Consider the following 15,105-nt stretch of genomic DNA (forward strand, 5'->3'; position numbering starts at 1 on the left):
TGAGTTTCACTTCAAACAAACAGAGATTTAGCAATTTTCAGGGAAAAAATTGTACCTTTATCATTCACTTTGTAGTGTAAGAGTGTCAGGATTGCCTGTATGATGGTATATAGCTCACCTCTTGGACAGACTTGCTTCAAGACTGTAAGAGATGTTGTCAGATAAAGAAGGTAATATGCAACTGATATGTTATTTTACTTTCATGCTCAGGAGTCCCATTAATGCATTTGAGACATGTAAGCGCAGAAGTTACCAGTGAACTCTTAACTGAATGGGAAAATTGGTGGATGCAGCAGAGCAATAGAGTTGTCAAGGGACAAAAAGCTGAAAATTACATACATGTTTCAAATGGCCAGCATTTTTGCTTGGTAAATATTGTATTTTGCTGTGGCAAACTAGATTAACAGTTTAGCTGTAGGAAAAGTGAAATCATACTTTTATTGCTGCATGTGGTGATTTTTCTTGTTTTACATTTATTGCGTTGTTCTGTGTGTACTCTTCAAGATATGATGAGAGCAGAATATAACACTTTATTCAAGATCAGGTCCTTATCGCTGGAAGACTGTCAGCTAAGGCCCTATTCAGAACATACCAGAAAACCCTATGGTCAGTTATACAATTTGATCTTGGTGAGCGTTTGGACTCATCCTTGCAGAGAGAGATCTTTTAAAGCATACACAGTTTTATGTGTGGCAAGTAGGCGAAAGAATAACCCAGTGAGGCTTTCTGCTGTCTCAGCCATGTACGGACTTGATTATTATGTCCCCAAGCAACTGACTTCATGAGCAGAAGTGATTCAGGTTTCCCTAAAGGTCAGCAACAGAGTTGTTAAAAGAGCAAAACATTATGGTCTTCTGATGACAGCACTACACTTTCACCTTTGATTCCCTTTTCCTACTGTGTTTAAGCTGTAAAGGAAGACTTGGCTGACTCCAACCCAAATAAGATTGTGATCTCATGTAATGTGAATTCATTTAACTTCATCAAATGCAATTATGATATTTTTAGTAGTAGTTAAGTATATCAGGAATGTAATAAAGATAGGCTTATTTAGTCTTTAGAGTAGCCACAACTCAAATCTTGTGGGGCTTTCTAAATCAAGGTCAGTGGTTTAAGCTACATCTGGGAAAATTCTGTGCAGCAAGTAGCGAAGTCAGCAGAGCTAAGGTATAGAATAAGCACTATATAAGTAGCCCCAGCAACAGGGGAAAGAGTACCATTCTGCATTCTGCTCAGTTACGCAAAGGGCAGAAGACCCTTAAAATCAGATCATGACAAGGAAGTAAAAGAATAAATGTGTGGAAATAATGTTCCTAAATACTTCATTTTTAAGCATGTAGGCTTTACTCATAAAAACCCCAAAATTTCAAATAGAAATTATGTTGTTTTGCCTGGGCTGCAGAAGAACTCGTGTATGGAATACATTAGAAGATGTGGAGGTTGCTTAGTGTGTTAGATTACTGCTTGGTACATGCATAATTGTAACCATGTGCTTACAAAAGCCAGGCCTCCGGTATGTTGAGAAATACAAATGTGGTCTGATTTTAGAAGAAAAAAAACTTTCTGCCAGTAGTATTATTGGATATGTTACTGCAAACTTTTATATGCATTATTTCATTAACGACTGTTTGAGATGAAAATTATAACTGCTATTAATTCTCCTGCTTCTGGGTGTATGCTAGTGCTTCAGAAGAGTAAATTCACCATTGCAGTTTAATGTGGTAAAATATTAGAGTCGGTTATATTACACTGGGGTATTATGCCCTATTACTGCTCTGAATTACCTGTTATCAGCCCTTATTAAAGGCAGATTTGGTTAGATGGACAATTGTCTATTGTAATTTAATTGCAAATATGTTGTTAGGCTTTCAAATGAATATTTTTCTACATTCTTCAGTGATTTTTCTACAAATTCTCTTTTTTATATCCTTCTCCCTCTCCCTCCATCTTTTAAGGAGCTTCCACCCAGAATTCCAATGCAGTGGAACCAGAAAAACAAGTTGACAGCACAGTGAAAATGGCCGGAGTTATAGCTGGTCTCCTGATGTTTGTTATTATCCTCTTGGGAGCAATGCTTACCATCAAGAGAAGGTAAGTTTCTGCTTTGCTTCCATCTTGAACCTTCTGGCTAGTGGTTTCTACTTCAAAAAGAAGAATAAATTTAGTAGAGAGAAAACATTCCATTTGTGTTACAGAGGACAGCAGTCAATGCCAATATACGCAACTCTTTACAGTAGTTCTAGCCCCAGAAAAGATGGGTGTTCTGGCAGATAGTATATGAACAACAAAATAATTGTTGTCAAAGTAAAGAGTTAAGGATAAGTATCTGATAATTAATGAGAAGGAGTAGCTCATGAAAAAGCATGGAAAAGTACGAAGTGATAAGGAGGCAGTGGAAGTGGGCATGGGCAGGAAGCACAACAGTGGTCTAATAGAAGACAAGAATTCTTTCTCTAACAGCCAAGAAAAATAATATCTTACAATAATGCGATCAGGGGTCTTGTTCCCAAGTGAGTCTTGATGCGACATATTTTCACACAGCAATTTCTTTGCAACCACTGTTCAACTGGAATATTACATTTTGCTGAGGGTTAGAATCTTTCCACGAATTAGCTTTTGTTTACAAGGGAATGAAACTTGGAAAAATCATTTATGTAATGAAATTTGTTCAAACAGTTCATTTTGTGTGATTTTCTTTGGACCATTTGCACTTACACTTTGAAGTAGGCTATTGTAGTTGCTACTATTTGAAGATATCCACATTTGCAGTGTAATATACTGATCCAGAAAACCCTTTATAGCAAGAGGTTTTCTTGAGAAAATTTGTAATTTTTTTTTTTTTTTATTAGTCACATTTCTGAGGTGAACCCTACTTTGCAAGAGTCATTTGATCCTAAATGAAACAGGACTTAGGTAGCCTGGCACCGCTTGTCTAGGGTGTGGGTAGCATTTCATGTCAGAGCCTTGATGATTTTACTCGGTCTGTTGTCGGGAGTGCAGCTTTTCAAAACAAAGCTCCATTCCTTTGAGATCTGTTATCTCTGTGACAAACAGCCACACATTTCCCAAAAATAAAAGCAGCAGTTAAATCTTGATATAATCTCTATGTTAATCCAGAGCACATATGCAAATGGCATAGCTCTGTGCTGCAGGCGCTGGAGCGCAGGGCTGCTGTTCAGAAGGACGTTGGGCGGCTGGAGGAGCGGGCTGATGGCAGCCTCCTGACGTTTAGCAAAGGCCAGGTCCCGCATCTGGGATGGAGTAACCTATGTTACAGCACTGGCAGGTTTGCAGAGAAGGACCCTGGAGGTCTTGGTGGCCGTGGCAAACATAACTCAGCAATGTGCCCTTGCAGCAAAGAAGGTCTACTGTGTCCAGGGCGGTGTTAGCAGGAGTGTAGCCAGCAGGTTGAGGCAAGTGATTATTCCCTTCTGTTTGCCATCAGTGAGGTTGCTCTGGGCCTGTTCTGTGCAGTTTGGGGATCCTCAGTACAAGAAAGGCACTGATTGATATATTAGAGAAAATCCAGAGGAGGGTTACCAAGATGGTTTGGAGGTGGAGAATCTCCATCCCTGGAGAAATTAAAAACTTGACTTGGACAATGCCCTGAGGGACTTGCTGCAAGTAAAATGGGAGTTTGCACTAGGAGTCCTTTTTGAGTAGCCTTTCCAAATGTAATTCCACAAAAAGGATCACATAGGTAGTACTACTGTGAATTCCTGTTGAATTAACTGAAGGGGTGGGCAATCTAGATTTTTAATCCAATTTTTGTTGTAAGTAAGAAAAATCAAATTTTGTGAACAAATGTGTATGTGTTTTGCATCACATCTGCTGCACTTTTGTTCAATGTTAAGTCCAAACAGCACAGATGCCTCTGGTTCCGCTCCCCTGGGAGCTTTTCAGTTCATAAGCAGAAAAAAAAATCAGATGCCTCCAATGAAAAACAGGGAAAGGGTTTCAGCAAAAATTGAGCTGGATTTCTGGTCTGGTGAATGCACGGCCCTCATACATTCCTGTTAACTTCCTAAAAGCTCTCAAAGAAATACTTTTATTCTAAGCTTGAGAGATAAAACTTATAAGGAAAGCTATCAGAGCAGTGCCACATCTGTGGTGTATTTCATAAGCTATAAAAACTTGATAGCATTTCTGTCCCATTATGTATTATTATTATTAGCCATGTATGTTGCTGGGCAGAAAACAATGATTTGTGATGACCAGAAATTCCTTATTTCAGGGTAGTTTTTCTGTGTAGCCTGCCAACAGCTAAGTCAGAGAGGTAAGTATAATCTTATGAACCAATATACTTTAATATTAAGGAGATAGTATTCGTAATCTCTGTATTTACTGAAATAATGAGTTAAAAGTACAGAATGGGAGGAACTTGGATAATTAGACAGTTTGTCAATGTATGCACTCTTACAAACGCTTCAGTGGCAATGAAGGAAGACAGTAAAACACATGATGGTTGCTCCTATGTGAGAGATGTCTTCCACAGATTCTGATCAAAATGGAAATCCAAAAGTCAAATGTCCTTCTCATACGTCGTAGGTCCATTTTCAGGATTTTCACAATGCTCACCCTCTATCACATGCCGTAGGTTAGAATTTTCCATAAAGCTCCATAATTAGTGTTTTCAGTCAGTTGTATGTCTGGTAGAATATCTCACTGCTTTGTTCACTAAAGGCCTTTTTTCCCTATTTTCAGATTTCACATCAAACTCATATTCCCAAACAGTCTACCACATCTTTTGAAATGTAAATGTGGGACTCTTGCTGTTAAACACTGTGATTGCTGCCAATCTATTTTTTGTATAAATTTGAAAACAGTTAGGAAATTTCTCAGAGGTAGAATTACAGGCTAGTAATTTTTTTCTCCAAACACTACAGAGAAAATTTTCATTGTTCTCATTCTGATGAATGCATTCATATAGAGATGATGATACATATCAATGATGCAACATCTTTGCTTGATCTTCCATCTCCCACTGGAAAACCAGCAAAAGGCTAAGTTATCAATATGTAGGAATCTTTCAAAGCAAAAGTAAAAATTCACAATTTATTTAGATTATCAGATTATCAGATTTTTTGCTTTTATTTGTTTTTAAATGAACTCTACATATTTTCTGCATAATATGTCAAACTCCTATTAGAGTGAATGAAGCGTTTTTATTAACCAGTGCAAAGAGCAGGAGAAAACTTAGAGACTGTATTATTGTTTAGTTAGAAGATATATAAAATCAATGGATTTTAGCTTGATTTTTTTTTTCTGATTTAACTCAGGTAAGTAAATGATGGGGAGATCTATCAAGTTCCAGCTTTTTCCAATATTTGATTCTTCTGGTGTTTTGGCTGTCATGACCGGTGCCATATAAGTTGATATCTCATAGAGGAACACAGACAAAATCAGAATCAAAAATACTTGTAATGCAGAGCAAGTTCCAAAGGCTAGAGACCGAGGACCTGTTTGCTTGACGTAAAAATTCCCAAGCTCGTGCTGACCTGAGCTGCCCCCCTGTCGCAGTGCACATGCTCTTCTGTGGAACTAGCCTGGTCCCCAAAGCAGCAACGTTTACTGAATTTGGATGTGATGTCCCATGGACAGAACTTTGCTATGTCTGGCTTTGCCATAGGCTCTGTTAACATGGGCATCTTTCTTCAAAATTAAAATTAGAAAGGAGGCGAGCAGGAGTATTAGAAATATAAATTCTCCCCTTTTTTATTTCTAGAGCTGGAAAATTACATTTTCCTCTGTGTTGTTCCCACCCCTGTGCAAACAGGCAAACTCACTGCAGTCCTATCTCTCTTTGCCTGTTTGCTGTCATTTGCAAGGTTACCCACCGGAATACACACTATTATAAGAAATAAACTGGCTCATCGACTTTAAAATCTTTTCCCATTTAGAAGCTATAACAGTGCAGAAAGAGGTTTTGGAGGCTTGCTCTCCCTGGGTCTGTGTAGCACACCTCCAGCATCGCTGAGAAACCTGCTGATTGCATCGGTTCTGGGTCTCCCTTGAACGGGCACCACCAGTCACGTCCAATTGAGGCTTGGAGCTACATATGGACAAGTGTTCCCTGAAGATGAACTTAAGCCTGTCAGACTAATTTCATTTGTAAACTAGTGTGGATTGGGACCAGCTTTTATAAGAGGAAAGGCCGCTTTGGACCGCAGGTTGATTTAAACTTCTGGAGGAGCACAGCTGAAAGCTTGCACTTGTCTGAGAGAACAGTTTAACAATAAAGTTCTCTTTTTTATTTTACAAACAGAAATGTTAGGAGCTTAAGCTCTTGCATTCGATTTTTGCATTAATCTTACTTTAAAAAGAGTTCCTCTTCCCAGTCTGCTAAGGCTAATACTTCAGTGTACAAGGCAGTGTAGTCTTGCAAGGCAACAAAGCAGAAAGATAATTTAATTAGACAAATTTAGAGGCATTTTCTTCAAATGGAGCTGGAAAATATCACAGTGACATTTGTTTATGGTCCAGGGCATCATAGTTCATTGGTAATAGGCACAGTTAAGGATTTCCTGAATGAAGCATTTTTATTAACCAGTGCAAAGAGCAAAGGAAGGAGAGAGATTAGAAGAGACAGAAACACTAAGAGAAGGCAGACACTGGTTTAGGATTAGGATTAAGCAGATCATCAGAAGCTGCTTTTTGTTTCTGTGAGATGCACCAAATCAGCATAATTTTTGGAACCTTTCATACATGAGGCGTGAGCAAGCGTTGCTAAGTCGCTCACGGTTTCAATACATGGTATTGCAAAAACTCTCGTGACTTGCAAATTTCTGGGGACTACCAGTGTTTTATAGGGTTTAGTCAGATGTATGAAGCTCAGCCATGCCAGCCAGAATGTTTATGCAGTGGAAAATTAGGGTTTGACTTTACATCTCTTATCTAAAAGTTTTAGTTGAGCCCTGGGTTTGCCTAAAGACTGCTAGAGTATATGTATATCTATGTAAAAATTGTGTGTATATATATATTTGTTTAAAATATGACTGTCTTACAGTATCTAAAATGAAAACTATTAACAAAACTTGTTTTCTTGGTTTTGGGTACGTTTGCAGCTCTTGTGTCATCATATGTATGTGGACACACAAATTGCTGCAACATAATTCAGCCTGTTAATTTACAGGTGATGATCAGTGCCTGCATAAGGCAGTACCGCTCTCTTTCATTAATAGATACATACCTTGAAATATCTCATATTTATTGTATCAAAACAATGATAATTCTGTAAGGAGCTTGTTTGTTTGTCCCTTAAATATTTAAATATTTTTGTGTAATAGAGAAAATAGGATCAGTTAGTAAAAATTAGTTGAAACAAGAAAGAAGGTACTTGTAAACTGCTTTTCTGGAAGAAAATAGCCTCTGACTTTGCCCTCCTCCAAAAGGATTAGATTTTGGTCAGTTCTGATTTCATTTGGACAGTTTTAACTCCGGTGTAATCATGACTTACATTTCCCTGGAATGAAGAATGTGACACTTCTCAGGCTTGCGCATTTGAGCGGACAAAGCCTCTACTGACCCTGTTAAGTATAAGACTGAATAAATAGGATCAGACAGCCTATCATGGGTGCACTGTAAATATGTTTTTTAAACTGTGGTTGGTAGCAAAAAAGGAGATTTGGGGCCATGTAGGGTCTAGGTTTAGTTCCTTCTATGAAGATTCAGCTCCTTGTTCTGGATTAGGATTTAGGTTGTTACCTTTAATTAAACAAACCCCAAAAGCCTCTTGAGAAGCACATACCTGAGATATAGAATAGAATTAACAAAGGGATATTTGCACATTTAGTGACCCGTGTCCCATGTCCCTTCTGTGTCCATATTTAAGGTGGGTGGCAGGCAGGGGTTTCAGGGTGTGTGATACATTCTAGGATATGGTCACGTTTTTAGTAACTGTAACTCTGGTGAATTTTACCAGTTTTGAAATATTCCTTAGGAAGTCCTGATTTTAGGTTGCGTATTTCAGGAGAATTTGAGCCAAAATGGCCTGACCAATTCCATATATAATCCTCCTTTGGTTTGTCTTCCTTTATTTTCTATCATTATGGAATAAATCTCTGAGGTTTCCTCTGCAGCCTTGAGGGATACACAGCTTCTTAATGGGAAATAAGAGTCTCATGTGATCACATATGTCTGCTGGCTGAGACATGAGAAAAATGAAAGTACAGCAAAGATGTTCAGCAGAATAATTACAGTTGATAGTGCTGTGAGAAACCTGGCACTGGCCTATTGGAGGGGTTGGTTTAATGGAATAATTTTGGGGATGTAGAGGGGTCAGCTGTGTGGGCTTTCATTTTCCACATCCTGGTGATTTTCCCTTTGTTTAGAGGTTCAGGAGAACTTTGAATTTTGCAGTGAAGCTCAGTGGCAATCACTGCACTTCAATTGGTGCATTGCTACGGCACATAGAATTTCTGGGGTTTGGGACATAATAGCATTATATTAAAAATACCTTCAGATGTACCTTGGAATCAGTGTCCTTCAAATAATTTGGTGTATATTAGGAATCTGACCACAATTTCAGGTCCAGAATAGCAAGGGCCACCACCAGGCAAAGCATGCCATTTCAGAGTGATCCTCTTGAACTCTTTTCTCTGTAAGTCTGTAAGTCACTGTCCTTGGCCTAATGTGTGCATGGACAGTGACTGCGCTCAATCTGGTTTCCATGTGTGCTTGGGAAAGGTGTGTTCAAAGCAACCAGAAAAGTGAATGCTTGAACCCTGCATTTATAATATATAAGTGCTTCCTAATATTTGCAGTGCCTTCAAGGATGGGATGTTAAAGTTGTGCAGTAGGCAGAAGTTTGTGTTTAGTTGGTTTTCCCTGTTTTGACCATAGCTGCTGCTTTCGAGGCACCCTCGTGCCTTGCTGTAAATCTGTAATAACACGTGCTACGTTTGTTGTTAAACAGCCTTTTCAGAGAAGCCCTTTTCCAATTATAAAAGGGAACAGCATCACCTCCTTAGTTATAACTGATTGTCAAGGCTTGTTTTCCAGCACTGCTCAAAAACAAATCAAAATGTTCTGAAGTGTATTATTGAAAAACTCTAATAGAAAATGCTTAATCACTGTGACGCAGAAAGCTAATGCATATCCCCAGTGATCATCTATAAATATGTATTGATGCTTGAAATGGTAATGAGCTATTTGCATTTTAGAGTTTGATGAAGCTTGATTTATCTTTACACAATTTGCTCATTGTCTAAATATTCCAAAATTGTGGTGTTCTTACATTGTCACTTTCCTATTTATTGTTATTTATATTAATAGCTCTTACATATTTCTTACTGTTACAAAAATCCCAAAGCACTTTACAAGCAAAGGTAAGTTTCATTACCTGTGTCAGTGACATGGCAAAGTTAAGGAAGAAAGAGGTGAGGGCATTTGCTAATGGCAACACAAGTTAGCAGCAGAAGAGGAAACAACCTGTGTTTGCTGTCTCCAGTTCAGTATCCATTCCTCACCAATGTATGGTTCCTGAAAAAAAGCGTAGGAGAATAGTCGCTGAGTACAAGAGGCAGCACAAATATTTTGCATCTTGAAAAAAATTGCAGAGTTCATATAAATCTAATTATGTGTTTTTCTTTTTTCTCCTTTTGGATATTTTCTTCATCTGACTGGCTGTCCATATTTAGAAGAAATGCATATTCCTACTCCTATTACTTGTAAGTACTTGGCTGGGGATGGTGTTTCTTGAGCGTGTTCGCCCTGTGGTAATTTTGTGCTTTGTTGCATTCTTTTCTTTTACCACTTTTTTTTTTCCCCCCCTACCATTCCATTTATTCTTCTTGCCTTTCCAACAGAGTGTGTTTTATTTTCTCAGTTTCACACTGTTTTCCCTGTTTTACCATTGCACCTATAACTGTGCCTGCAAACACATAAAGACATAAATGTCCATCAATATGTTGGTTATGGTTTACAGTTCTTCAAATACTAATGGACAAACACAGAGGGTCCCAACTGCACCTTTTTTAATTGTCTGTCGTATTTAGCCAGGCAGCATGGAAATTCACACCTGAAAGTTGTTGGGAATTTCTCGGCCATAGATATAAGCTTTTTAAAAATGTAAAGTTTCTGTCAACTAGAACTTGACATTATCTCAGCAAATATTCCCATACCTGGAGTTGCCAGGTTCTGAGTGTCAGTTTAGACCATTGCATGATGAAGTGGTTCAGATACTCGGATCTAAATCACCTGTCCAGTCCTAATGACAATGCTGCATAATTAAGGCAGTTGTTAAGGCGCATGAAAATGCTTCACACATCGGTAATTCCAGAGCCATCTGTTGTCTAAAGATTGAGGGGCTGGAAAATAATCAGGGCCAAGCTGTTTCTGCCATGATAATAGTTGTCTGAGGATCCAGGAAGAGGAGGAGGAGTGGATCAATGATCTGAGGAACGAGTTCTGGAAAATTTGAGTTGGATGCCTTTGCTGCCATTAGAGGGTTGGGAGGGATGGAGAAGGCATCTGTTACTGCTGAGAGAAAGAGATCTCCCCTCCCCATTTCTCAGAAACAGCAGCTGTACTTCTGACCTAAACATTTCCCCCAACAGCAGCAACTTGCCAGTTGCCCGATATCCGACATCTACAAAACTGTCAAAAGGGCCACGTCTGCTCTGCTCGCCCCTACTAGTCTGCCACCCCGACAACCTCCTCTCTCGCCTCTTCCTACAGTTCATCTTTGCCTTAATCTTGCAACTTTGTCCTGCAGACACACCTGGCAGGCGTTTAGCAGGTCAGCGAAATGAGCGTGTTAATGTTCTACCATCTCAGTGGAGGCTGGCATGTTTTCCATGCGAGCTGATTTACATGCAAAGAACAGGGCAAAGGAGTTAAGTAGGAGGATCCCTACATACCACCTGTTGGAATGATTCTGCTTCTTGATGACCTATCTGAAAATGATGGAAAGAGGAGCTTTCCCCACTTGCTAGGTGTCTGAGGAGCCTAGAGACACCATAATGAGCCTTGGCTTTGGCTGGTTCTGTAATGGTAAATACAGAGTAACTCCAGTTCCTCTGGACTTCACACTGGTTCACCAAGAATGGAATTTGACCTTAAGCAATCAGATTTCAAGAGAATTTTCACCAGGTGTTAAATTAGGGGGCAGTTTTAACACCTAGGTGCTCCTAGCTTTTTACATTTCTGGCTACAGCCTTTGGTCTTCTGCCCCTTTCTCGGGAATGTCAGGAAAGTGCCCTCTGCACTGCTCTGCTGTTGCGGTTTCCTTACAAGCGGTCAGCACCACGGTCAGCGCCGGGTCAGCACCATGGTCAGCAACATGGTCCATCCCCACTTTTCCATTATAATTTTGTCTTCTTCCAGTAGGCAGGTTGTGGTCAGAATGTTCCTTGCTTTATTTTAGTTTGAGATTTGCGTATTTAAAAAGATGAATCATCTTCTGAGCCCTATGTGACTCCTTACAGCTCCTCAGCAGCATTGCTTTAAGCAGTCAGCTGAAGATTACTCTGCTAGAGAAAAGCAAGGGTATCATTAAGCAGCCTTCTCTGTCTTGTAATGGCTTCTGTGGATCAATATACTATAACTCTTTTTTCTCAGGGAACAGGAGAGTGACTCAGGAAAAGCGAAGAGAGAAACCTCTTGAGGTCACCCAACCCTGAGGTCATAATGAGCTTCTGCAGTAGCAGGAGCAAGTGCTTTAATAAGATTTAATAAGGCAGATGTACACCATGCAGCATATCACAATAGAGAGAAGCCAGAGGTATCACCAGGCAAGCTTCTGCCTTCATAGCTGCCCACTGAAGCATTCAGTGGAGATCTGAGCTCAGGATGCAGAAATCATGTATCTCCCTTGTACAGCACACAAGATTTTTTTGCAGAGCGCTCATTCTTAGCTCTGTCCTTATGGTGTCCCAGGTACCTCATGAAGCTAGCTCTGCTGGCTGGAGCATCACTATGGCAGAGGTAACCCATAAATAGTTGTCACACAATAAATACTTTGGTTTCAGATTGACATTTGGCCTAATCCCTGATCTGGCAAAAGCAAGCTGTGTTGGTTGTTCGGGATTTTTTTCCCTTGAATAGTCAAGATCTGAGGGATGTTCCAGTAGTGAGGGAAGAAAGCAGAACAATCCATCAAGGAACATATGATGAAGTTTTATTGAGATTCACATTTTGACTTTTGCATGAAATAGGATGTTTCATTATGACTGCAGATGAAAATCTTAAATTGCTAAGGACTCTGTAATTCTTAGCCATAGCTGATAGAAATTGCTACAGCCTTTTACAAGCAGAAAGATTTGATTTAAGTTTATTTGAAATGTTGTGAATATAAGCGCATCAATAGGTATATATATAGATTTTTCAAAAATAGAATTGGTTTCCATGCTATGACCTTGTATGAGTGTTTTAGTCCTGAAGCAAAATTCAGTTTAATTAGTTACCAGTACTGAAAAGCAGTTTCTCAAGTAGATCTGCTGGCAGACCTTTAAATACGACCATATGGACTACATCGTTTTATTTTTAGTTTCAGTTTCTGGACTTCAAAGTTGTGCTGCTTAAAGCAATTCTTGTCTGCTTTCAGATAATTCCTCTCAACCCTTTGTCATCTGCTATACTGGCGTTTCTTCTTGTTAGAGACCAAAATCTCCATCCCGAACCCTTCTAAACAATTCTTACTGCTAAGTCTATTGAAGTCAGGGAGGCTTGTTTCATGAGTGTTTTACGGAGATGAGCTATAAGTGGTGATAAACTCTGGACTGGAGTTCTGCCTTCAGCCTGTCTTGTGTTCTGCTGCAACCCAGAACTGTAGAATCTGATTCTGTAAGATGGTTGAGAACCTGCAGCTTTGGTGAAACCAGTCAAAAATATTCATTTACAGGAACAGCTCTTTTAGCTATTCTGTGAATACATAGTTATGGATAAATAGTTGTGGGATTTTGTATAGCATCACTTCATTAAAAACTTCCTACAACATATAAGGACGTTATTGTGGCTGAAACAGAAGGCTGTAGAAATCTTTACTACACTTTAAGTGGAAACAGAAACCCAGGAGGCTTCTGTTCCTAACTTGCTAAGTCGTCATGCAGGATTGACATAATTTTGTGTACATTAGTTTACTCATTATTAAAAGGTAGTTGCTTACAATTTGAGATCCTTGGACTGAGTTTGGTTTTGTGATGGGAAGAGAGGGACGAGGAATAACAAGTTCCCATGCTGGTGCACTTTTTGCATCACTGTCGCCAGGGTGATGAATGAACCTTTTCAGAGGAGTTACTCTGTATTTACACCAATACAGACGTTGTCTCAGGTTCGTACAGAATTGTTAGCTCTGTTACATTGTGCTGAGGTTTAATGCATTGTAAGATAACGATGTGCAATGTAAGATAGCAACCCATCCATATCTGAAAGTTTTTGATATTTTTTTTTCCTAGCTGAAGCTGTAAAACAAAGACAGCTATTCATCTGGTTTAAAGGAGGGTTTGCATTTAATGATAGACACCTCTTTGCAACAGTACTTTCAGCTGCAACAACCCATATCAAGGCTTTATTATTCCCTCACCAGGAAAAGGAATGGAAATATTTTCTGTGTGGGGTTTGGTTGGTTTTGTGTTGTTTTATTTCTTTTGCCTGGGCTGGGTGATGGTTGCAGAATGAAATTTAATCAAGAATGATATCAGACAAGAGAGGTATGTCTGGAAATACATAGATCCATGTATGTGTTACAAGCACTCAGTTTAATGTTATTTATAAGAAAAGGGCACTCAATGGCCAATATGTTGTTTTCCTTTTCTCCTGAACTGACCAGAGTGAGGACATGATTGCAATGTAGGAACCCCCTTCAACTCCCATCGTAATTTCATACCAATTTTAATTATTGCAGTGGTTTCAGCCAGGTGTTTCTTTCCATGGGAGAGATTCTGTCAAAGGTATTCAGCTAAATTTGTACTTGCGTTTTCTGAAATAGTAGAGTTTGTGCTGAATTTACTTCCACCATCTGTGGGACATTTGAAAAGAAATAAAACAATTTTATTTATAGGCACTGTATAACCACATACATACATAAATATCTCCATATATTTCAATGGATGGTGGGATCTGCCTGCACAGGTCAGCTTGCTAAATCAGAATTTTAAGAAAAAAACTGTTTTTCTCATCAGATGCTGGAAAAACAGAATCATGAATCAGTGGTTATGCCAGCATAATGAAAACAATTGGGGGGAGGGGGGGGGGGACGACAACAACAAACCAGAACCACCCACATTAAAATGCAGAAAGTAAGTAATTGAGATTTTATTTAGAACATGTCTGTGTGGTGATTGCAAGCCTAAACTTTGCAGAGGGCAGTGTTTGCTGTCTATACCAGCACGTACTTATACTGTAAGGCTCTTGTAAGCACCTGTCTTGTCTAAAGTTTATATGCTTGTAAGCAAGTGTCCTCCACAAGCAGTCATTCCTTTGATCCAGTAAAGCTTAGAGAGCACAGCCCTAGCTCTATGTTTTTCAAGATCCTGTGTTTGTTTACACACAGTGCAAAATATTCAGAGCATCTTTTTTTCTTGTGTCTACATTACATCACTTTCTCGTGTTAAGTAATGTTTGCTTTTTAAGTAGAAGTGGTGCGGCTTGTCCTCAGTCTTCACATTGCCTCTGCCCTGGTGGATTCCCTCTGCTCCTGCGATAGCCTGTGTGGAGTTTGGCTTCACCATGACAGGCTCTAAAAGGGTGCAAATAAAGCTGCCTTCACACTTGCCTGTAAGTGGCATATTTGCCCTTATAGCAGCTATAAGGAGCAGTAAGCTGCCTGTGTGCTTAGGCCAGGGACTTAATCCCAGCTCTGCTGAGGTTACAGGCTGAACAAGGGGAGTGTGTGATCAACGGCAGTGTCAAGCAGGGCTGTCGGAGCATGGGGAGGAGATACCCAACACATCAGGCTGCCAGGAGGCTGTGCTGCTTTCACTGCTCATTCCTCTGACTCTCTGTTTAAAAACCTCTAGCGAAGGAGATTTCACAGCCCACGTGCCCAGCCGGCTTGAGGTGGGCAGGCTGTACCGCATGGAGTTTTCCCAGTTTAGAATGAGCTGCCTTTCCCATAGCTTACCCTATTACTTTTTTTCCCAGCCCCTATAGAGAGGAAGAACAGCT

General features: G+C 39.6%; 1 protein-coding gene across 2 annotated transcripts in view; it reads left to right on the forward strand.

The window, feature by feature from the left end:
* PTPRT (protein tyrosine phosphatase receptor type T) overlaps positions 1 to 15,105 on the forward strand; it is a 453,418-nt gene that overhangs the window by 379,984 nt on the left and 58,329 nt on the right. For both annotated transcript variants that reach the window (XM_055722799.1, XM_055722800.1), the window contains exons 14-15: positions 1,956 to 2,091; positions 9,639 to 9,668. In XM_055722799.1, the coding sequence (XP_055578774.1) occupies positions 1,956 to 2,091; positions 9,639 to 9,668 (166 nt within the window). The remainder of the gene's footprint in view (positions 1 to 1,955; positions 2,092 to 9,638; positions 9,669 to 15,105) is intronic.

The sequence above is a fragment of the Falco cherrug genome, chromosome 10 (genome assembly GCF_023634085.1).
Source record: "Falco cherrug isolate bFalChe1 chromosome 10, bFalChe1.pri, whole genome shotgun sequence".
NCBI classification, from domain to species: domain Eukaryota; kingdom Metazoa; phylum Chordata; class Aves; order Falconiformes; family Falconidae; genus Falco; species Falco cherrug.